This window comes from Idiotropiscis lumnitzeri, chromosome 8 (genome assembly GCF_059441095.1).
Source record: "Idiotropiscis lumnitzeri isolate Australia: NSW breed Sydney's pygmy pipehorse chromosome 8, RoL_Ilum_1.0, whole genome shotgun sequence".
NCBI lineage: Eukaryota > Metazoa > Chordata > Actinopteri > Syngnathiformes > Syngnathidae > Idiotropiscis > Idiotropiscis lumnitzeri.
In genome coordinates, this window is record NC_142398.1 from 2,636,648 (window position 1) to 2,660,880 (window position 24,233).

General features: G+C 44.0%; 1 protein-coding gene across 1 annotated transcript; it reads right to left on the reverse strand.

Annotated features, from left to right (window-relative positions):
• Positions 1–6,906: 6,906 nt before the first annotated feature.
• On the reverse strand, positions 6,907–8,749 carry LOC148331495 (uncharacterized). Its single transcript, XM_088303701.1, has 2 exons — positions 8,349–8,749; positions 6,907–8,279 (listed from the first exon to the last, which is right to left on the reverse strand). The coding sequence occupies exons 1-2, from the start codon at positions 8,458–8,460 to the stop codon at positions 7,417–7,419; spliced, it is 975 nt and encodes a 324-aa protein (XP_088159827.1). The 5' UTR covers positions 8,461–8,749; the 3' UTR covers positions 6,907–7,416.
• Positions 8,750–24,233: the final 15,484 nt, after the last annotated feature.

Sequence of the window (24,233 nt, forward strand, 5' to 3'; positions counted from 1 at the left end):
GTCCCACTGGCAGATCATTTTGATGCAATGTGCAACATCTACCCTGACAAAGCATGGTGGCAGGTTTGCATGCTGATTCCCAAGTAAGACTTTAAAGCACTCATTAATGTAGCTCTTCAAATCGGGATGTGGGGTAAAAGCTTTGACCAGAGATCCAAGAATTGCGAGAGAGAAATCACTTACAGCTTCTTTTGGGACCGGTGCACCTGCATGTATCCATTCTTTTAGCCACCCTGTGATAGCGCTAACATCATGCTTAGCATCAAAGCATACAGTTGGATGAGGTTTTTTTGACAATGTCTTGTACACATGCATTTGTGTTTGACTCCAGTAATGACAGAAGAATTTGTCAAGTCCAATGTCTTTGATGCTCCCACTGTGAGGTGTACTGTACTTTAACAGCTGCAACGACAAAATTGGATTTTTATCACCTAATGCCGACTCATTTCTCCCTTGTTTTGCCTTGCACAGGGTGGCCAAATTTGGGAGGTGGCTTGGCTCAGGATCTCCGAAGTCCATTAGTGTTGTTGCCTGCGGTGCCCGCCATACATGTGGTTCCATCCTGCCCTCAACAAGTTCCTTGGCTATCTTCACATGCAACTGCCCAGACAGGAATCACTTTGAGCTGCCAGTGTAATGAGAGTCATCAATGTTCTTGATGTAAACAGTTGAGCATCATTGGACCGTCGAGTTCAGGCTCTCTGTCGCAATTGATGTCAAGATGGCCATGACATTCCCTGCAGTGTCCTCTAATTTCAATATACAGTGGAACCTCGGTTCTCGACCATAATCCGTTCCAGAACCCTGTTCGAAAAGCGAATTGTTCGAACACCGAAACCATTCCTTTGCTGCTTGCACTGACTTTCTTTGGAGGCATGATTAGGGGATAAAACACTTCGTACACCTATATAAAATGCGAGAGCAAAACGCAGCACGTCCGCACGCGACAACAGTTGATCACGAAGAGAGCAAGAGAGCGATCTACACCCGTACGCCGCTCAGCATCCCACCCTCGCGTACGCACTCACGCGTCATACCGGCGTTCGAACTCCGATGTTTGTTCGAACTGCGAAGCAAGAATTTCTCTATTTTTTTGTTCGGACTCCGATTTGTTCGAACTCAGAGTCGTTCGAGAACCGAGGTTCCACTGTAATTATTTGTGACTAATGGATAGACTCGACCGAGTTGTGTGCTGTGTGGGCAGCGTGGGTTCAGTTTCCACTCAGTGACGGTGTCTATGTCCGTCCTGTGACTAGCTGGCAACCAGCTTAGGGTGTTGTGCGCTTTTCGCCCGTAGTCAGCTGGGATAGGCTCCAGCACCCTCCCGCGACCCTGTACAGGATAAGCGGTGTGGATAATGACATGACATTAATGATAGCCTAATCATTCAATTGTTGCACCTTTTCTTGCCTGATGACGACCGTTTTATTGCGTGCTACTTTTCAAACGTGTAACTATGCACTCTTGTATTTATTCTTCCACCTTCCCCCTGTGTTTTCCATCAGGTAAGCTGTGACCTTTCCTGTCTTTGTCACTCCATACACTGGCAAGTACCGCGGGCAGTCCTAGCCTGGCGGAAAGGGGCAGTACTCGTAAACTGTGCTGCTTCTGGAGACCCCATGGCTGCGGGCCCACCATCTCCCTCTGCGAGCAACCGAAAGCTCACACTGGTGGAGTTGATTTTATAATCCCTGTTGATCTTACTGGTTTCGGGGCTGCAACCAACAACGGGTCAGAGGGTCTACACCAACACATGAGCTGTCCACATACCAGGAGGTCGGGAGGAAGCAGAACAAATTGCCATTAAACAAGGGTTCCTCAACTACGGACATGTAAGTTCAACAACTCTGCTCTTAGTGTTCTGGTTTGCACAGGTGAAGGGTAAAAAACACAACTCGGTCGAGTCGAGTGTACCACTACACCTTCAGTGACCGCTATAATTAATCTGGAATCAAATATTAAGTATTTTGATAATCGGTTAATCATTGAGAGACACTCCTTAAAATTCAAATTGCCCAAGTCCTGACTTCAGCCTCTCGAAAGTTAATTTTCTCTGATTTGTGACTCAGAATAAGACGGGCAAACACCGGCATTTACTTTGGAAAACAATGATAAACATTTCTGACTATTTTCTACCATGTTACTATAGTCACAAAGTGAATCATTTACAATGCATGGAAAAAGTGGGACTATTTTACAGTTCATGCTCAGTGTCTAGAAAGTCAGCCTGGACCATTTGACTGACCTACGGTCAAAAGTCACGGCGCAAACTGTGAAATTAATGCCAATACCACATGATCGATGGCCAGCGTGTTAAAAACAATGGTAAGAATATCGTGCATCACTGGTAAAAAATACATTGTGAAATTCAAGACACGCACCCAACAACCCGAGAGATATTTTTCAAATAATCAAAATACAGAAAATGAGAATGAGGTTTATTTGCGAAAATGCGGCTATCTTTTATGTTGCCTGTTTTCCTTTTGAAAAAAAATTAAACACGCCAAGACAAAAAAAAATGAATATGAACAAATTCCTGCCATCTTTTTTGTTAATATATCACAGTCATGTCTCCTACAAAAGAAACAAAAAACAAAGGAAGAGAATAAGCATATTATTGTTATTGTTTTAATAGTTTGCTGAAGTCTCGCTGCCAAAGATGTTAACAGTAGCTATTAGTCAGAATTTTGTCAGGATAATAAATCAAGTCAAATTTAAAAAAAAAAAGAAAAGTAAATTAAGGATGAAAAAGACTGTCAAATCGGTGTCAAGTCATATCTGCAGCAAAACTCACTCGACTTTGCTAACATTACAAAAATTGCTACATTTCTTATCGGATTCGTAAAATATTTACCTTTTCAAAGGAGTAGATAAACACCATTCCATTCTGTGTATCTGACATCGACTTACTGAAAACACAATATATCAGCGTAAGAGTATGCAAGCATAAATGGTATGAAACAAATTTTGGTGTTTTCCACTAAACATAAAGCACCACCCGAGAGCTATTAAGTCCGGTGTTTTACTGACAGTTCAGAAGAACAAGGCTTTTATTATTTCTTAAATGATGTTTACGCAGTCTTTATCACTTAATGTCTCATTTCTTAAATAATGTACACAATCCCTCGTACTAAATGCGAGAATGCGCTCTGAAAGGAGCTCTTGAGATTTTACATCAAAATATAAAGCAGCATAATTTATGTTATTTTTCTAAATCATTCAACCTTAATTTATTTACCGAATAATGCTTCTGTTTTATGATGGACTCGTAGTCGGGCACCAGTGGATTTCCATATTGGCAGATTTTTTTTCTATCTCTCTTCAATATTATTTTCAGGTTTTGGGGCCGTTTGTGCTGGCGGCAGCCGTCTTTACTTTTGACCACCTGCGGGCACAATGAGAATAAATTCTAAATAGCGATGGTACGCGATACAGTGAACGCTTAATGATACTTGTTAACTCTGGAAACTCTCTGTCTTTCACTATTTCATCCTGGCTGGCCGACTTTTGCGGTAATTTATTTGTTACCAAGTGCAATTTTATTACTCTGTGTGGGGCAAGCTTCAAAGCAGAGACTTCCCTTTAAACCTTTCTGTGCTCCTAATTTCGTAGGTGTATGCATCTTGCGATGATAAAAAAATCCTTGACTTTATGACGCGTCACTTTTTGACCCATTTTCTCCCTCGCAGCTAAATGAAGGCGATCTGCACCTCCAAAACTGGCTGGTTGAATGGGATCGTAGTACAATTTTTTCAACCAACGCTTAACGCTCATGACGGTTTATGATTTAGTGACAAACGTCACATTGTTATTTGTCTAAACACACAGACGCAAAAGCATATTTTTAAAAACATCCATTTTTAATTGAATGAAATACAAAAATATGACAAGGTTAAGTCTGGTTACACATGATAAGGATTCTCTAAGACGTAAAAAGTCTATAGGTCAGGGTTAAAACAGATGGATTAACTTTTGATTCTAACAGGTCTTCAAACATCTTCCATTCGTGCGCGAGATCCACAGGTTGTTGATGACGGAGACGGTATCTTATCACATCGTTAAACAACGTGAGTATGCTAAGTCACTTATCTCATTTTCCCAATTTTCCAAAATATTTTGAAACCGAGCGACTCAAAGTAGCTTCTATAGCCAAAAAGCGATAATTTTCTCAACACATTACCCATTTTTAGTCAAAGTTAATATTTTCTATAAGATATTCTTCGAAAATATCAAGTTGATCACGATATATCATACAACATACGCTCTCATCCACTTTAAGGCGGTCCGGTAAGTCCTTTACGAGTGCTAAGTCCACCATTAAGATCTCTGCAACTCGCTTGACTGTTTCTTTATCCGTTTTTACAGAACACAAATCCAACAAGTAGTGAATACAGGGTAAAAACTTTTTATCGCAAAGGATTGGCATGATGCGCTCATATTGCAGTCTTAGATAATAACTATTGCATAGGTATCTATAGCTATGCAAACAACCCCGTTTTTTGTGATACTTTATCACAAAGCGTCTGACCATGTAAAGAATCGCCGCTTTAACAACTATTACGACATCCATATCAAACCATCCCTTAGGAGGATCAACCCATGACATATGTTGTACATCATCCTTGGAAATAGGTGCAGGTCCGGGGTCAGGGTCGCTGACGGTCTGAACCTTAGCGGGCTCAAGCGAACGGTTTGAGAACTCTTGTTCGGACCAACTAGGTACTCGTACCTCCGTGATTTGTGGAGATTCAGCCTGGTCGGACCAACTGGGCTGTTGTACCTTCTCGTTTTGTGAAGATTCTGCCGACGAGGTGGGGGTCATCGGAGGTGTCGACGGCGGTGTCGTTTCGTAATAATCGACAAAACGGTAAAGATCATGATGCGTATCCAATACAACCATTTTTCTATCTGGGTCTAAAGTGCAGAGTAGCGATAACTTTACCGCGTGTAAATCCCACGGGTTGATTCTGATCCGTCTTAACTTCGATTCTTATATCCTCAATATGCTTCCTACTAACAGGCATGTAATAAAGAGGATTAAAGGCTTTAAATACAATGTCACCGTGATTATCATCGATGGGTATCGTTCTCAAGAGCGGAGCGAAAGCGTCACCCACAGCCTGATGATACACCACGTCTGTATAAACATATAGATGGTACATCCCCGCTTTTATATCCGCAGGATGTTGGCTCGCTGTCCACTGGGGTCCGCAGGTAACCCATTCATCGGGTAACGCCCCAAAAATGTAGGCTAACGCGGGACGAAAGCGTATCTTGTAATGACCATTCCCTGCCCAGAAAAATCTCTCCTTTAAATAATGGTATACAACATGGATTTCCGGATGGATCTTTTTGAGGAGCGCTTCCACATCTTGTCCTATTTTCTTAATATTATCGTAGTACCCAGCCGACAGGCTTAAGGATTTGATGGTGAATTTGTTTTCATCATAGTAAAGAGGTGCCAAAGCACCTGGTGTTGGTTCACCGTTTTCCCATGCATCTACATAGTCAAAAGATGCTTGATCTTCAGGCACGTTGAACCATGTATGGGGGTAGGATATTTCACTCAGAGCTACTTCCCAATTACCTTCGAGATCGATATGATGAGCCAGATTCACTCTGTATTCAGCTATCGTATTGTCTACATACACATCAGAACTTGCATTGGAGGGTAAGGTGACGTAAAACCCCCCTTCAAGATTCGGATCCATGTTGGTAAATGTCGAGATTCGTTGTAAAGCTTCTTATTTATACGTCGACGACTTGTGTAGCGGGGACCCAACTGTCATATTTCACAGGCCAGCCCTTCCAACGTATGAGAAACTGTTTCTGTCCGCCGACTTTACGCCGTTTGATAATCTTCTCCACTTGAAAGATTTGATCCTTGGATATCGTGACTTTCTGGAGCTCGTGTGCATAAAAAGTTCCTTGCACTATTTCACCGTCGTAGTCTTTAAGCTTGTAAACAGGTGGAAAACGCGGTACACACTCCGCTATCGTAAATAACTCGTCTGTAAAACTCTGTTCATATTTCTTGTCAAACACACCTCGCACTTTTGATATTCTAACGAGATCTCCTTGTTTAAATATCATTTTTATTCTATCACTACCCCCAGAGGGTATGTTGCCGTACAAGTTTTGGAAGACAAGCCATGTGTTATCTGGTGTGACTTGGTTAGGTTTCATTTTTATACTTGTATGATAACTTTCATTGTAACTATCGATTAAATCTTGTAATACGTCGATATAACGACGTGTGTTGTTGGCGGTGAAATATCGCCACATTCGAGTTTTTAAAGTTCGATTAAACCTTTCGACCACCGAGGCTTTCAAATCACTGGCTGTTGCAAAATGATTAATATTGTGTTTTTTCATCAACCTCTGAAATTGCGTGTTGAAGAACTCCTTCCCCTTGTCTGTTTGTAACTTTTTAGGGATGCCGCTAAAGGATAAGACCGACTCAAAGGCTCGAACAACTTCTGGCCCCGTCTTGTTCATCAGCACACGGGCATACGCTCGTTTTGAGAACACATCGATGATTGTGAGTAGGTATTTAAAACCATCGTTGTACTCGGTCAGAGCTTGCATATCACATAGATCGGCTTGGAATTGATTCATAGGACTGGACACAAAAACTCTGTTCCTAGGGAAATGAATTCGTGCTGGTTTGTGCAAGGTGTATGCATCTTGCGAAGATAAAAAATCCTTGACTTTATGACGCGTCACTTTTTGACCCATTTTCTCCGACGCAGCTAAATGAAGGCGTTCTACACCTCCAAAGCTGGCTGGATGAGCGGGGTCGTAGTACAGTTTTTTCAACCACCGCTTAACGCTCATGACGGTTTATGATTTAGTGACAAACATCACATCGCTATTTATCTAAACACACAGACAGACACAAAAGCATCTTTTTAAAAACATCCATTTTTTATTGAAAGAAGGTTAAGTATGGTTACACGTGATAAGGATTCTCTAAGATGTAAAAAGTCTATAGGTCAGGGTTAAAACAGATGGATTAACTTTTGATTCTAACAGGTCTTCAAACAGCTTCAATTCGTGCGCGAGATCCACAGGTTGTTGATGACGGAGACGGTATCTTATCACATCGTTAAACAGCGTGAGTATGGTAAGTACATGTCCTACACTTATCGCATTTTCCCAATTTTCCAAAATATTTTGAAACGTGTCGATCAATCCCGAGCGACTCAAAAATATGACATGTTGCACAAACAATTCCCAAGGCTCCTGAAAAATTGTTAAAGACATGGCACGCACTTTTTGCATAAACAATAAAAAATTTTCAATGAAAGGGTCTTTATCATCGGGGTTATATGTAATTGCTCTATTTATTATATCTGCCCACCCTTGGCTTCTATAGCCAAAAAACGATAATTTTCTGAAGACATTACCCATTTTTTATTCAAAGTTAATATTTTCTATAAGATATTCTTCGAAAGTATCAAGTTGATCACGATATATCATAAAACATATGGGCTCATCCGCTTTAAGGCGGTCCGGTAAGTCCTTTACGAGTGCTAAATCCACCATTAAGATCTCTGCAATTCGCTTGACTGTTTCTTTATCCGCTTTTACAGAACACAAATCCAACAAGTAGTGAATACATGGTAAAAACTTTTTACCGCAAAGGATGGGCATGATGCGGTCATAGTGCAGTCTTAGATAATAACAATTGCATAGGTATCTATAGCTATGCAAACAACCCCTTTTTTTGTGATACTTTATCAAAAAACGTCTGACCATGTAAATAATAGCCGCCTTAACAACTAATACGACATCCATATCAATCCATCCCTTAGGAGGATTATCCCATGACATATGTTTTGCCTCATCTTCGGAAATAGGTGCTGGTCCGTGGTCAGGGTCGTTGACGGTCTGAACCTTGATCTCCGTGGTTTGTGGAGAATCAGCCTGGTCGGACCAACTGGACAGTTGTACCTTCTCGTTTTGTGAAGATTCGGCCGACGAGGTGGGGGTCATCGGAGGTGTCGACGACGGTGTCGGCGAAACGGGACGACTCCACCCTGAATACGATGGCTCGCCGTTGTTGTACGAGGGTGCAACAGGTCTTGCTAAGATTCCTGGGCCCCCCATCCACAAGGAGTATGATGGCACAGTCTGGTCCTCGCCTGTTTTTGTAGAGGGTCCATCCTGGTCTACATTTGTAGAGGTCTCAACCTGTTCCATGTTTGTAGTTGTAAAGGTTTCCACAACATCCATATTCAGATCTTGATCGCATGTAGGTTCATCCACACCGCTATCTGTAATACAAAGATACCATGATTAAATATTAGAAAGCTATATAGTTAAAGATTAATTGCATCGTTTACCTGAAGAGATTTCTGCAATGTTGTTGTCAATATGATCAGGTGCGGCGATGGTTGTCACCCTTCGGGCCTTGCTGTTCACACCCAGATGACGTCTTGGTCTACACGTCTTCATTTCTTTCACGAGCTGGAAAAATTGTCTTGTCTGTGCAGAGCGTGACTTGGGCTTTACTTATACTGGTTTGAGACCGGGGGAGGGTTAAATGGCGTGGTTCGATTGGCCAAATGTAGCCAACAGATACATGTCCAGACAAGTAAACATGACTCGGCAGATTTTACAAAAAGGTAAGAAGGAGGAGGGTGGTCGCCCGGATGCCCACGGCTGCCCATCGATCGACAGGATGTCGCCACTCACTATCTTTTGAAACACCTTGAGGCTGCTGCAGGCTTGGAGGGTTGTCCGGCGTCTTGCCCGGACAAACCCCCAAGCCTGCACAATACCATGTTTAAACTTATGTCGCTGGGAATATGTCCAGACATGTTTGCAAAAAGGGCAAATATCAACCGAATAAACATATTATTCAAAGGTAATAACAACGCCTGCTCTTCTCAACTCGTATTATTTCACTCGTTTAATTTAATTTTATACATCTACATTATTTAATTAGATATAGCTCATTTCATTGGATGCTTTATATACTTCAGATATTTAAATATGGATGACCTATATCCACCGAATAAACATCTTATTCAAAGGTAAAAACAACGCCTGCTCTTCTCAACTCATATTATTTCACTCGTTTAATTTAATTTTATTTAATTAGATATAGCTCATTTCATTGGATGCTTTATATACTTCAGATATTAAAATATGAATAACATAAGTACAGTTTCGGTTGGGGACGCACGCACGCAGGGAACACATTGTTTTTAACATAAGAAGCATACAGTTTGGGAGGGGGGCCAAGCCCCCCTCCCAATCACACACACAACGTCATCACAACGAGACAAAAAGCGTAATTCTGTAGGCGGGGCCCTTGGCCCACACACACACACACATACAACGTCATCACAACGAGACAAAAAGCGTAATTCTGTAGGCGGGGCCCACTTCGACAAAAGCGTAATTCTGTAGGCGTGGTATTAAACCTTCAAGGGGCAGGGAATATGTAAATATTTTTAAATAGGTGGCTGGAGATTGGATAGTTTTAACACAGGGGCGGGGATAGCGGCCATTTTGGACAAAAGCGTAATTCTGTAGGCGGGGACAACGAGACAAAAGCGTAATTCTGTAGGCGGGGCTATGACGTCATCAAAATTTAAAAAAGCGTAATTCTATTATCTCTAACATCATGTGACCAAGCTTATAATAGCTCACTGTCGTGAAGAAGTAAAACAAGGAAAAGGCTTCACCATCAATCAAATCAGATCCAGTGGCTACTGGATCCCTGGCATGAGCAGAACAGTTGGTTCTTTTATCCGCCAATGTGTCATCTGTCGCAGACTTCGCAGAGCTCCAGAGGGCCAGAGAATGAGCGACTTACCTGCTGAACGGTTAGAGCCATCTACGCCCTTCACATACTGCGGCATGGACTGTTTTGGTCCTTTTGTCACTACAGCGGGCAGGAAACAACAAAAACGACTCAACGATGCCTCCTTAAGGACTTTATTTTATGAAGCCATGGCCATCGTCAATAGTCATCCATTGACTGTAGACAACCTCAACAGCCCTGACAGCTTGCAGCCTCTCACTCCTAACCACCTTTTGCACCTGAAATCAAGGGCAGCACTTCCCCCTCCCGGAGTGTTCCCACAGGAGGACCTCTATAGCGCAAAGAGATGGCGTCGTGTTCAGTTTTTGGCTGAACAATTCTGGTGCCGGTGGAGACACGAGTATCTGCTCTACATCATCGCCAGGTAGCGCTGGCAGACTCCGAAAAGAAATCTCAAAGTAGGCGATGTTGTGTTGGATATTGATGAACAGTTACCCAGAGGCGAGTGGAGACTTGCCAGAGTCTTGCAGACTGTCAGTGGCAAGGACAGACTCGTGAGAAGAGTGAAAATCTCCTTTGGAGATAAGAAACTGAATGACAGAGGTCAACGCACTAGTAGGCCTTCTATTGTAGAGCGCCCTGTGCAAAAGTTAGTTTTGTTATTGGAATGTTTACAAGCTCATGACTAGAAGTGTTAATTAGTTGTTAAAAAATATTTGTTACAGTTGTTAATGCACACTAAGACTCATAATTTTGGTGGGAGTGTAACTAACCATATTCATATTTTGTGGACAGCAGCGGTGATTTTGTTTATTGTATTTTATTTTTTGAACGGTTCTACTTCCGGTTTAAGCTATGTGCTTTTATTTTGAATGCAAACATTCTGTTTAATACTGTTCACACTTAAGCTAAATTAACGAAGAATACAGCAAAAAGTTTCATATTGAGCCTCAGAAAACGGACATTTATTTTTCTAGCACCCCCTCCGAAGAGGCAAGTGTGTGCCGGTTCCGGTGCCGCGCGAGTGGCTGCCTGTTTACAGCAGCGTGGCTCACTATTGAGCCTTCTTCGTGTGTTTTTTCCCTTTACCCTGTTCTATTTTCTTTTTACCTCATCTCAGCAATGGACATACAACTTGCGGTGGTTTTACTGCTGTTGGGGGCTGTTTTTTGCGCGATCGTGTCCGGAGACGAAACTCTGAGCTACGGATCGATTGTGTACTCAAGAGATCAGCTGTTAGCACTCCGTGCTAACCCCGCGTCGGCTCCCGGAGCGAGACCCGATATCCCCCGCGAGCTGAGAAGGAAGAGACGGGGATGTCGTGCGGGGGCGAAACGTAAATGTTGGATCCCTCCCCAATAAAATGGACGAGCTAACAGCGCTAACCCGGCACGAGAGGATTGTCCGGGAGGCTAGCTTGCTGATGTTCACGGAGTCGTGGCTAACAGAGATAACACCGGACGCCGTCGTGGAATTGGATGGCTTTCAAATCCTACGGGCGGACAGGACACTGGAGAGCGGTAAAGGAAAGGAGTAGGGCTGGCTGTGTTTGTTAATGATAGATGGTGTAACACTGGGCACATAAGTGTTAAGGATCAACTCTGCAGTCGGGACATTGAGCTGATAGCTGTTAGCATGCGTCCGTTCTATTTACCGCGAGAGTTCAGTCATGTGATCGCGGTGGCGGCGTACGTGCCACCCTGTGCTAACAGTGAGACAGCCTGTGACGTACTGACTGCAGCTGTGAGCAGGCTACAAACACAGCACCCAAATGCTCTGCTCCTTATCTCTGGTGACTTCAATCATGCTTCTCCTTCCTCCTCTCTGCCTCCATTCACACAATATGTAACCTGCCACACCAGAGAAATAAAATATTGGACCTTTTCTATGCCAACACCAAGGAGGCGTACACATCACTGCCCGTCCCCCCGCTGGGCAAAGCTGATCACAACTTGGTTGCTTTCCTGCCTGTGTACTAACCTCTGGTCCGCAGGCAGCCAGCTGTGACACGCACAGTTCAGTCATTGTCTGGAGAAGCCGAGGAGGCATTAAAGGACTGTTTCAACACAACTGTGTGGGAGGTATTCAGCAAAGCTCACGGTGAGGACATTAATGGTCTAACAGACACAATTACAGACTATATTAACTTTTGCATGGAGAACACCTTTCCCACCAGGACTGTAAGATGTTTCTCCAATAACAAACCCTGGATCGCACCGGACATTAAAGCTCTCCTGAAGGAGAAAAAGAGGGCTTTTGTGTCAGGCGACAAGGACGAGCTGAAGAGAGTGCAGCGTCAGCTGAGAAGGAGGACCGAGAGGGGAAAAAGTCCTACAGGATGCAGATGGAGGAACAACTGCAGCGGAACAATGCCAGGGATGTCTGGAGGGGCCTGAAGACCATCTCAGGCCACGGACAACCAGGTAGGACCCAGAAGGAGGGGGGGCTTCACTGGGCAAATGAGTTGAACCTATTTTTCAATAGGTTTGATCAAATGCCTGACCCCGCTCAGGCTCCCCTGCTGCAGCCCCCACCAACCCCTCCTGCCACTGCAAACGAGACCCTCTCTCCCCCTCTCTCTCCCCTCTCTCTCTCCACAGGCTCCAGTTCCCAGCCTCATCAGACAACCACCACTTCCTCCTGCTCAGCCTTGTTCCTCACAACATCTCAGGTGAAGAACCAGCTGAGGAAGATGAAGGCGAGGAAGGCAGCAGGCGCAGATGGGATTAGCTCCCAGCTCCTCAAATCCTGCGCAGACCAGCTGTGTGAAATCGTCCAGCACATGTTCAACCTGAGCCTGAAGCTGGGCAGAGTCCCCCAGCTGTGGAAAACATCCTGCCTGGTTCCGGTTCCAAAGACACCCCATCCGAAGTAGCTCAACAACTTCAGACCAGTGGCACTGACGTCTCATCTGATGAAGACCCTGGAGAGACTGGTCCTCGTCCATCTGCGCCCCCTGGTCAGCTCCTCAATGGACCGACTCCAGTTTGCATACCAGCCTGGCATCAGTGTGGATGATGCCATCATCTACCTGCTCCACACTTCACTCTCCCACCTGGAGAAGGCGGGGGGCACGGTGAGGATCATGTTCTTTGATTTCTCAAGTGCTTTCAACACCATCCAGCCCGCCTTATTGGGGGACAAGCTGGAGGAGGCGGGAGTGGCCCACCACCTCATCACATGGATCCACGACTACCTCACAAACCGGCCACAGTACGTGAGAACACAGTACTGTGTGTCTGACTTGCTACTCTGCAGCACGGGAGTGCCGCAGGGAACTGTTCTGGCTCCCTTTCTGTTCACCCTCTACACCTCGGACTACAAATACAATTCCACAACCTGTCACCTGCAGAAGTTCTCTGATGACTCTGCGATTGTCGGCCTCATCACTGACGGTGACGATCGGGAGTACAGTGGGATTACGCAAGGGTTCGTGGACTGGTGTCAGCAGAACCGCCTCCAAATCAACGCTGGGAAATCCAAAGAGCTGGTGGTGGATTTCCGCAAGCGTCGGCACTCTCCACCTGCGCCAATGAATATCCAGGGAACAGACGTTGGAGCGACAACACAGACGCTCTCTATAGGAAGGGTCAGAGCAGACTCTTCCTACTCAGGAGGCTGAGGTCCTTTGGCGTTCGGGGAACACTCCTCAGGAACTTCTATGACTCGGTGGTTTCATCAGTCATCTTCTATGGAGTGGTCTCCTGGGCAGGAGGCATCTCGGGCCGGGACAAAAAGAGACTGGACAAACTAGTGAGGAGGGCCAGCTCCCTGGACTCTGTGGACTCAGTGGGGGGCAGGAGGATGACGGCAAAACTGTCATCAATGCTGGACAACCCAGCCCACCCACTCAATGACACTCTGAGAACACTCCACGGCTCCTTCAGTGATAGACTGTTACACCCTCGCTGTACCAAAGAGAGATTTCGCCGCTCCTTCCTGCCGACTGCTGTCAGACTTTTTAACAAGAACATTGGGTCAGGCCTACAAACGGGAGGGCATTAATGCAATTGTGCAGTCCTAGGATGCAATATACACTACTACTGTACTTTCAGCCAATGGTGTACTTAAATATTGACCAATGATGTATTTTGTTTACCATTACAGTATTCTTATTACAGTACTTTTATTACTGCAGTATTTCTACCATTGCAGGATGTTCACTATTACAGTACTTTTATCATTGCAGTATATTTTATCATTGCAGTACTTTTTACCATTACAGTACTTTTATCATTGCAGTATTTTCTATTATTTCAGTACTCTTACCATTACAGTACTTTTATCATTGCAATATTTTTATCATTGCAATATTTTCAATCATTCAGTAGTTTTTATCATTACAGCGTTTCCCCCTCTGTATAATGGACAGGCATTAGGAGTGTTTCCTTACACTTAGATACGTTTATACTGTGTATATTTGCATGCTTTTTATGAATGTCTGCTGCTAATGTTATACATTCACGGCTACATTACGCCGCCGACTCTGTGTGATCTATATCTTTGCTGCTGCAACACCTCAAATTTCCCCATTGTGGGACTAATAAAGGACATCTTTATCTTTTATCTTATCTTTAAACGATGGCCATAAGTATTTTGTGTTTGTAAATATTAAGTGTTGAATGTGAAATATGTCAGCTAATTGTATGTGTATGTTTTGAACTGTGTTTCAGCTCTTACGGTGATTCGGTTTTAAGGTTACACGGTTATGGATACATCTTGCTCAAAAATAAACCACAAAATCATCAGTAAAGTCTCATCCTTGGTTTGGAGGGCATGCTACAACAACTATGGCAGAGCTTAACACAGAAAGTGTGTTAAACCAGTCATAAATTGACTCGCAAAGCGAAATCTCAAAAATATCCGAGGGGATCGAGGTATTTGAAGAGTTGGAGGAAGAGAAGCTGGCCTGGGAACGCCTGGGGATCCAAGAAGAGTTGGAAGATGTGGCTGAGGAGAGAGAGGAGTGTACCTGCTGAAGCTGCTGCCTCCACAACCCGACTCCAGATAAGCAGCAGAAAATGGATGGAAGAAGAGCTTGTTCGGATTGTGTTATACAATACAATACAGCTTCATTTATATAGTGCGTTTCACAACAGCTGGAGCTGTAACAAAGCGCTTTTCATATGGTGTAATATAAATTAGCAGGAAATTAGAACACAAACTAAAACACAAACACATATGCAATAGATACTAAAGGATTTTATACATTTGACTATTAAAGGAGTGGAAGAGTTTAAACCTGGCTAGTTTTATTCGATGTCCTGCATCTTGTGTCACTGTTATTCTGTGGAATGCTGAGTGTGTGGCTGGTGAAGCTGAACAAAGAAAGTGAAAGAATGTGAAGGTTTGGGAGGTTTTAGGTTGGTGCCTGGCGCAGACAGACACCTCGAGCGGGAAGGGGTCGAACAAGAAACTGGACCCTTCAATCACAAGCAGGAGGAGCCACCACTTGAAGAAAGACCAATAAGAGCAAGCTAAAGTTAACTGCAGGATACACATAGCCAATAGAATCATGCCAGGATGCCTTTGTCTCTGTGCCATTTGCATATTGTATAGGATGAATCATTACTGGGCAACTCGGGTAGTACATTCGCTGGTGGCAAGAGAGGTGTAGAGTTGTATTGAGAGGGACCCGAGACCCAGGTGCCATGTAGAAAGTCTGTGTATTGGGAATAAACCCATTTGTGCGTGAAAATGCCGGCTTCCTGATACCTTTCTATTGCAGAACGAGCGCGCATATTGTTGGATGAGTGAGAGTTGGGTAAGGTCGCGAATTGGAGTCAGATTACTAATTTGAGTTTACATTGGGTTAAAGTTAAATTCTTACATTGATATAAAGCTAAATTCCAACAATTTATGGTGACGCCGACGTGATGCATGAGAGGTAAAAGAAGTTTGGAACTTCGAGAAAAACCACATGAGACTGGGTCTCGCACGTCCACACCAGGTGACGACCTGATAAAGGATAAAAGAGCCACACATCCGACCGTCTTTCCTCTTGGGCCCACAGTGAAACAAGGTAAGCAGAACCCTTTCAAATTCTGCACATTGGCAACGCTAAATTATAAGAGGAAGGAGGAGCGGAACGTAGTAAGCGTAAAAGTGTTGGACGCTATTAGGGTGTAAAATCTGGGATTTACCTTCTAGCATAATTAATGGCGCAAAAGTAAAGTAGTATAGTTCAAAAAATGAAAGTGTAATAGTGTGGACGTTAGTAGAGTGTAAAATCTGGGATTTATCTACTAGAATAGTTTGGAACTATTCGTGGTTAAGATACGGTATAAAATCTGGGATTTACGTATCGGGACACGGTTTAAAATCTGGGATTTACGTGTCTGTGTGGAAGCTGTGTGAATGTGAAGGCTAAAATTGTTCTACGTAAGAAGTGTGTTTGGGACACGCACGAGTGGATTTTGATTTCAAGATGGCGAAGGAGAGTTGTAAGTGTGATAGTGGTCTCGGGTCCCGGGTGTGGCACGGAGATTAAGAATAAATTAATAAAAATGAAACATAAAAAGAGAAGAAAGACATGAAGTAGGGATGAAATAAGAAAAGAGAAAGAAAGAAAGCTAGAGAAAAGAGAAAGAAATTGTGTCAGTGTAGAGATTGGAAGTTCAATAAGAAAAGTGTCAGGTTCGCTGGTCGGCGAGGAGGAAAAGAAACAATGAAAAGGATAAGAATTAGGGTCTGCTGTAAGGAGGAATTGAAGAAATAAATATTTTATGTTTCATACTTGAGTTGATGGTCTTTCTATTAAGGTTACTGTAATTAGTAACTGGAATGAAATGCACAGATGGAAATGACACAAAGAAAAAGAAAAGATTGGTGTTATGAAATCTTGATTGAATGAAGATTTTGAGAGCATGAGAAACCTTTGCAAGAGCATAGGTGGTTCCTGACTTTGTAGTTTGTGATTTGATACCTTGATCGTTTTGAGTGGCTTTGGTAAGGCTACAGTGAATTTGGAAAAAAAATTAAATAAAATAAGAGTGAGGAAGATTTTACAGAAGGCAATGGGTATAGGTGTAATCGTAAAATCATGAGTGTGCTATAACAAAGAGTTAACAGCTCTTTGAAGTTAGATGCTCGTTCCCAAGTAGGGGGAGGAAGTCAGAGAAAGAGGATGAAGTGATTGAAAAAGTGGAAGAAAAGACGGAATGTCTGAGAGGCATTCATCCACAGTTGCCAGACTCGCAACAGTATGTGTTTGAGCCGCCGCCCGATCCGACGGCGCCATTAATGGCCCCGTAGTCACCTTGGGGGGGCAGAATGGTTTGAGATGCAAAAGATAACATTCACGGATGGCACCAGCGACCATACAATTGATCGAACAGGCTGTGAATAATGAGAGAGAGAGGGGGCGCGGAGAACAGCAGGGGAGTGTGGAGACGCCCATGCTGGCCCCGGGGGGGAGCACCAGCAGGAACATGTAAACATTTCAGACACAAGAGGAAAAACAGGCATCAATGGCAGTCGTTAACTGATTGAAAAGGAAGATATGCCTTTTGGTGCTCTCGAAAGAAGGTCACAGTCCTTTTGTTTCAGAGGTGTGTCTCGGCACCCCCCCTCGATGTTGCAGACGTTGATCTAATCTTCAGGCATCTGCCTCTCATTGAGGTGTGGAGCAGTTTTTTTTTTACAGTGCTAGTGTAGTAAGGTACGGGATAAAATATATGTATTCAACCTAACAATAAATACAAATTAGCAGGGAATTAGAACACAAGTTAAACACTGAAACATGCAGGGGATGCCTGAGGAACAGCAGGGCGGCGACAATCTTATTAAAATTTTAATTTTTAAGCAAAAGGGATTATGGTTTTGGGATTAGTTTTAAGTGAAGTATTCTATGAACATGTTGAAAGAAAATCTTTGGAACGGGGAATATCTAGCCATTGGAGATTGGTTTACCAAATATAAAGTGGGACTAAAGATTTTTGTAGATGATTTATTAACTGATGTGTATTAAATGTGACAAAGGTGGAAGACAGATGTTTTTTTGACTGTACGACGCGAACGCTGACATGACAATTTTAAAGGACATGACAGCATTCCATAAATACCAGACTGCTAACATCCGCATCTATGAGCTGTTTGATGTCACAGGTGCAGTTTCGTCAGCTACGTCCAGGAGAGGAGAAACGACATCACGGAGAGTGAATGCGAAAAGCAAGAGACCCACAGTTGTAAATTTTGGCATACGCTGGCTAAATTGAGGCAAAATTAAGGAACTGCCAGCACAAATCTCAGTGGAATCAAGGCGGACGCGCCAAGGGAGGGGTCTCTGTGTGGAATTGGAAAGTATCTTTTGGTGAATGAAAGTGTGAAAGAAAAAGTGTTTGGATGCATATGTGGTTTGAGTGAATGTTTAAGGGACGGGCCTCAGTAAAGAAACTGAAAATTGATTGAGGACACCAGCAAGCCCTTACAGTACTAGGGATGCAATGGGCGGACAGGCCTGATCAACCTGAACCCCTATTGCACTCCCAAGTATTGATTTTCAAAGTGTTATTGGAGAAAGATTGGAGTAATTAAATTCAAACATCAAGTGAATGGTTGATTGACGTTATTACACAAAATTTATGCAAAACTGAAAGTTTCAGGATGGAGGTAATTTGGCCCTTCTCACTGGCAATTGATACTCCTCCAGCTCTCTCCACAGGTTTGAAGTGACATGTGACCTGTGTGACCAGAAGGCCGGAGAACGCTTCACATAGCACCTCACCACGCCCATCCCGGAGGTTCTCCTCAACAAGGAGGGAGATATAAAATATTCTAATTTAGGGTCCACGGAACAGATTAAAATATAGTTGTTGCTTTAGCCTGTTCATGTGCTCCACAGGAGTTATTATTATTCACATTGAATGCGCGACTAGATAACACACGCCCAGTCAAGGATAGGGCAAACTTTTCTTGGAGTGTTCAGACTTTTTCATATAATACAGCACCACAGCAGTGATATTTGAAGTTAATGTCGAATTAGTGGCACTGTTTTTATGAAAATTACTCACTTAACGCAAGGGTAGGTCAGTTGTAGAGGAGATATTTCAGACAAAAATGACCCTGAAGTGGTTACAAGCAGCTGTCTTATGTTGGATGTATGCAATGTTATTATGATATTTTCCATTGTATCGTATTTCATTGTATTTAGGACTAAGACATTGTAAAACACTGTTTGGAAGAACTTATAGAATACCTCAAATTTAAGAACAAATGGGTAATAGATGTTGAAGCAACTTTAGCTGACCATATGTGAAAAGTGTTAGGAAAACAAAAGACAGGCGCAAATTTAGAGTGATAAGGATCTTTCTGTCTCCCAGCAGGGCACTAAATTAGTGAAGCCAGGATACTGGGTGCGTGTAAGAAGTTTGAAGATAAGACATTCGTAATTACCCAAGGGGGAAGGAAGTGTTAGTAACAGCTCTCACAGCTGTGAAGATAGCAGAAAGGTCAACATTGGTTTATTCGACACGTTGTAAAAAGGTCACGTTGGTTGAAATCTCCTACAAAGGAGACACCAGACTAAGAGAGGTTTATACAGAGTTACAAGCGGGACAAAATTTATTTAAGAGGAACTGTCCTCACTTGAGGCCGAGGCCAGATCTGCTGACCAGCATGATGGTCACCAGCTAAATGGGGACACCTCAGGTGAGATTGGCCGTGCCGTGCATCAGATATTTCTGGCCCGTTGGGGTCGATGTTGCTGTGTCTTTCAGGTGGGGAAGGGGGAGACAGGCCTGGTCTATGTGGCCAGGGCGAGACGTGAATGGAGTGAGACTTCCGGCAGTGACCCATCCAATAATGTCGACATTACACAGCTGTTCCAGTTGGCCGTCCACAAGGGCGTGCACCTTCCAGTGGCAGACATCAGGCGAAATAGTCCATCAATGAAAAAATGCTAATCGGCCTAAATAGAACACATTTTGTACCTAATTTTGCACGACATCAGAAAAGGAAAATATGGGATTGGATTAAGGAGCGTGACTAAAAATTGTTGTACTTGCAGGTTTAGGAGGCCAAGAGAGATAAAAATATTAAAAAAGAGGAAGCAGCTAAGGCAGCCACCGACGCACGCGACTCCCATTGGACCTGCTCCTTCCAGTTCTGCTGCTTCTGAGCAAGGTTCGGGTGACGCAGCGCCACAGCAGACTGGCGTCCAAAGCAGGCCGGTCAACGAGGTCGGGACCGCGGTAACAGAGGTACGGGTGGTTATGGACAGGGATTGTGAGTGGGGTGTGCTCTGGCTGCGGGGTGTGGGGTCACTGGGTGATGAGCTGTCCATGCCGAGCCACTTTCAGGAATGTGCCATCCTCCGGTGCCATATCTTTCACGAAGAGCTCCACCAGCGCAGGGGGCGCCACCGTTACCCACTCCCAACGCACTTGACACAAACCCGCTCGTACCCCATTCCATGACAGGGGGCCGCGGAGCTTCAGCGTTCGAGGACTAGCAGGTCCTAGCATTCCGGGGACGGTGGATGGACAAGTTTTCGATGGTGCTGGATATTGGGGCGAGCTATGAGCTCCTTCCGCAACCCCCACTGAGCCATGTGGACTCTCAAGATTGCCTGAGTCACTGCCATTGACTGAACGAACACTGGAATTCGAGTGGCATTCCCGGATGGGACTGAACTTGACTGTGCACATCCGTCGGAGGGAGCATATGTCGTACTCTCTTCCTTCCCTGTGGCTAAACTGAACTGAAACATTTGAGGGCAGCTCTGAAACCTGGTTCCCATCCTCCCGCGGTGGGTATGCCCTGTTCCTGCTCTGGTCTGAGTGGTTTAGCAACCGCCACCCTTTCAATTCACCAATTGACATATCACATTGTACATGTGATCACAAACATGATTTGGTTTATCAAAAATGCACTCATCCAAATTTAGTCATGAGTGCATCTTGCGTTAGAATTATATATTTGTTATGTCTACCGGCGTTGCCTCGCACGCGTGCCTTGTCCCTGAGCAGCGGAAATGGTATGAATTGTTTACTTTCGCCGAGCCACAAATCGCATTGAATATTGATGCGTGTCATCATACTAGAGATCTAGACCCCATAGTTGTTGAATACTCCGCGTCACAATCGGGAGATCATATTTCAGCACCGACTACAAATTCTTTGGTTTTGGGAACATTACTAAATTTCAAAATTTCCAGGGAAGGGTCGCTCGGAAATGGTAGTTCTGTGTGTGTCTCTGCTAGAGGTGTTGTGGACCCAGGGCCCGACTGATTTGGGGCTCGGCTCCACAGCTCTGCGATTGTTTTTACTGTCTCTACCCCCTCCCCCAGTTGACAGAATCAGTGTGGGCGCAGCCTGTAGGTGGATTGAGCCAATCATGAGACAATAGGAGGTGAAGACTGCAGCGGTCTTGGAGCTGTCTCTGTCTTGTAGAGCACCTTTTCTTCCCGTAAAAAAGAAAAAAAAAAATAGAGGTTTAATTCGGTATCTGCGTTATTATAGTTTTGGGATTTTTTATTTTAAGCATAAATGGTTACTATTTCATTTGGGTTGCTTTAAAATTTGTCAATTAACAGTCAAAATTGGAGCGTTAGCTCGAGGCTTAATTTGTAATGTCGGAACACAGTTAGATATTTGAACTCAGTGAACTCAGCATCACTGGAGTCGGACATCACTTCGTACATCAACCTCCGGGTGCTTTCCCGGAGGTGGACTCAATCTCGCTGGTAAGGACAGTTTAGAGTTCTGGCTAGAACCTCACACGCCATCCAATTGGGAACTACAGAACAAACGTGGTACCATAACTCACAGTTGCGCCCGGCCCCAATATTTGTGCCCGCCAAGGTTGAGCTTAGAGGTTGACCGCCCGGACGGGCAGGTCAAGAGAGGGAATGTGTAGATGGCATGAATTGGATCAAAGTCAGACACTTTCGAGTCTGAACAAAGACGATGACGATGCAACTGTTTAACTTATTGACTATTTTGCTTGCTGGCGTGTGCTTTGTGTGGACGATGTTGGCGTTTGAACATAGGATGGGGGATGACAGAAGTGATGGAGCGAAAGGAGCATGTAATGGAATGGTATGGTATGGAGCAGAGCGAGATGATGGTAAGACGCTGACACAGACACAACAACTACTGCTAAATCTGAAATGTAAACAACCGACACAGGTGAACACTTGGGTGACAATTTTTAATTGGACACACCCATGGAATGATGTGGGAATAAAAAAGAAAGAGCCTATTTTTGACACCCAAGTTGCAAAACAAAAGTTCACCTGCCTAAAAGTTAAATGGGACTGGTCCTGGGATTGGAAATCTCCAGGAGTCATGGTGTAATGAAAATGTGTCTTTGCCAGTAGGAATCCCTCTCGCTCGTGATGATGTTTGGCTGTGGTGTGGAGAGAAAGTGCTGTACGATAGGCTTCCCACCAATGCCTCAGGTAAGTGCGCCCTGGTAACGCTGATCATGCCAGTTAGTGTGACAGCCTTAGATCTGGCCAAAATGGAGTGGGAAGGTGTTGGACAATGGGGAAGAATCCCCTTCCTTAACAGGAAGAAAAGGGACATGCACGAATGGTTGAATGCAGGAGATCCCACGTATATAGATGCAATTGGAGTTCCAAGAGGGGTCCCTGACGAGTATAAATTGGTGGATCAAATTGCGGCAGGATGGGAGAGTATTTTCCTGTTTGTTACGGTAAACAAAAATGTGGACCGGATTAATTATGTTCATTATAATGTCCAACGATTGGCGAACTTCACCACCTCGGCACTCCAGGCAGTGCATGAGCAATTGGCTGCCACATCTCTGATGGCATTCCAAAATAGAATGGGCTTAGATATGGTGTTAGCTGAAAGAGGAGGAGTGTGTGGTATTTTTGGGGATCAGTGTTGTACTCTGATTCCCAACAATACATCTCCTGACGGTCGCCTTACCAAGGCATTGGAGGGTCTGCGCACGTTAAGTGACAAAATGAAGGAGCACTCAGGTGTGGACACCAGTTGGTACTCTGACTGGTTAAACATCTTTGGCAAATATAAAAGCTTGATTGCATCAGTACTGATTTCTATTGCTGTGTTTGCCGCTATTATGGTGTTATGTGGAGGTTGTTGTATTCCATGTATCAGATCATTAACTGTTAAGACAATTGAACGCACGTTGGGGCCGCTCCCTCCTGGTGGCCAGTACATGATGATCCCTCAGAAGGACCCCCAGGAGGGGGGGGACAGCTGTGGCCCTACGGGAGTCCGGGATGTGAGTATGTGTAGATGGACTCAGCGACCTGAGGCCATGAGGAGGGAATTAAATTTTCTACGGATTTTCTACTAGAATGACATTTTCTATTGATTTTTAAGTTTTACTAATTTTCTATTGATTTTTAATTTTTACTAATTTTCTATTGATCTTTACCTCACCTTCTATTGATTTGTAAGTTGTTACTAATTTTTCATTGTTTGATTTTTAGCTCGTGTGTAACAATAAAATAAGGGGTTCGAGTGATGACCTCAGTTGTCTGAGGTCATGAGAGGGAATAAAGGAGTGGAAGAGTTTAAACCTGGCTAGTTTTATTCGATGTCCTGCATCTTGTGTCACTGTTATTCTGTGGAATGCTGAGTGTGTGGCTGGTGAAGCTGAACAAAGAAAGTGAAAGAATGTGAAGGTTTGGGAGGTTTTAGGTTGGTGCCTGGCGCAGACAGACACCTCGAGCGGGAAGGGGTCGACAAGAAACTGGACCCTTCAACCACAAGCAGGAGGAGCCACCACTTGAAGAAAGACCAATAAGAGCAAGCTAAAGTTAACTGCAGGATACACATAGCCAATAGAATCATGCCAGGATGCCTTTGTCTCTGTGCCATTTGCATATTGTATAGGATGAATCATTACTGGGCAACTCGGGTAGTACATTCGCTGGTGGCAAGAGAGGTGTAGAGTTGTATTGAGAGGGACCCGAGACCCAGGTGCCATGTAGAAAGTCTGTGTATTGGGAATAAACCCACTTGTGCGTGAAAATGCCGGCTTCCTGATACCTTTCTATTGCAGAACGAGCGCGCATATTGTTGGATGAGTGAGAGTTGGGTAAGGTCGCGAATTGGAGTCAGATTACTAATTTGAGTTTACATTGGGTTAAAGTTAAATTCTAACATTGATATAAAGCTAAATTCCAACACTATAAAGGATTTAATACGATTGACTACAAGTTACATGTATTCCGTTTAATGCAATAAAGATATTTGCTGATTGTGCTTTGATTCGATGTGCAGTGGAAGGTCAGGGCAGGCTGTGTATAATGCGTAGGTGGCAGATATTTTTTGTACAGGACGAGCCGCACTTCTGATAACGGGGGTACTGACGCAGGCCTCCCGCCATCAAGGCGCTGCTGTGTGAGATTGGACGAGCCGACACGTCATCCTGCGGGCAGAAGACGTCCACTAAGAGAAAGCTAAAGTTAACTGCAGATGACACATAGCCAATAGTAGAATAGTAGGTTATCTTT

Coding starts and splice junctions, on each gene's coding strand:
- LOC148331495 (XM_088303701.1), bottom strand. CDS start 8,460: ATGAAGACGTGTAGACCAAGACGTCATCTGGGTGTGAACAGCAAGGCC. Junction 8,280..8,348: donor CATTGCAGAAATCTCTTCAG/GTAAACGATGCA, acceptor TTTGTATTACAG/ATAGCGGTGTGGATGAACCT.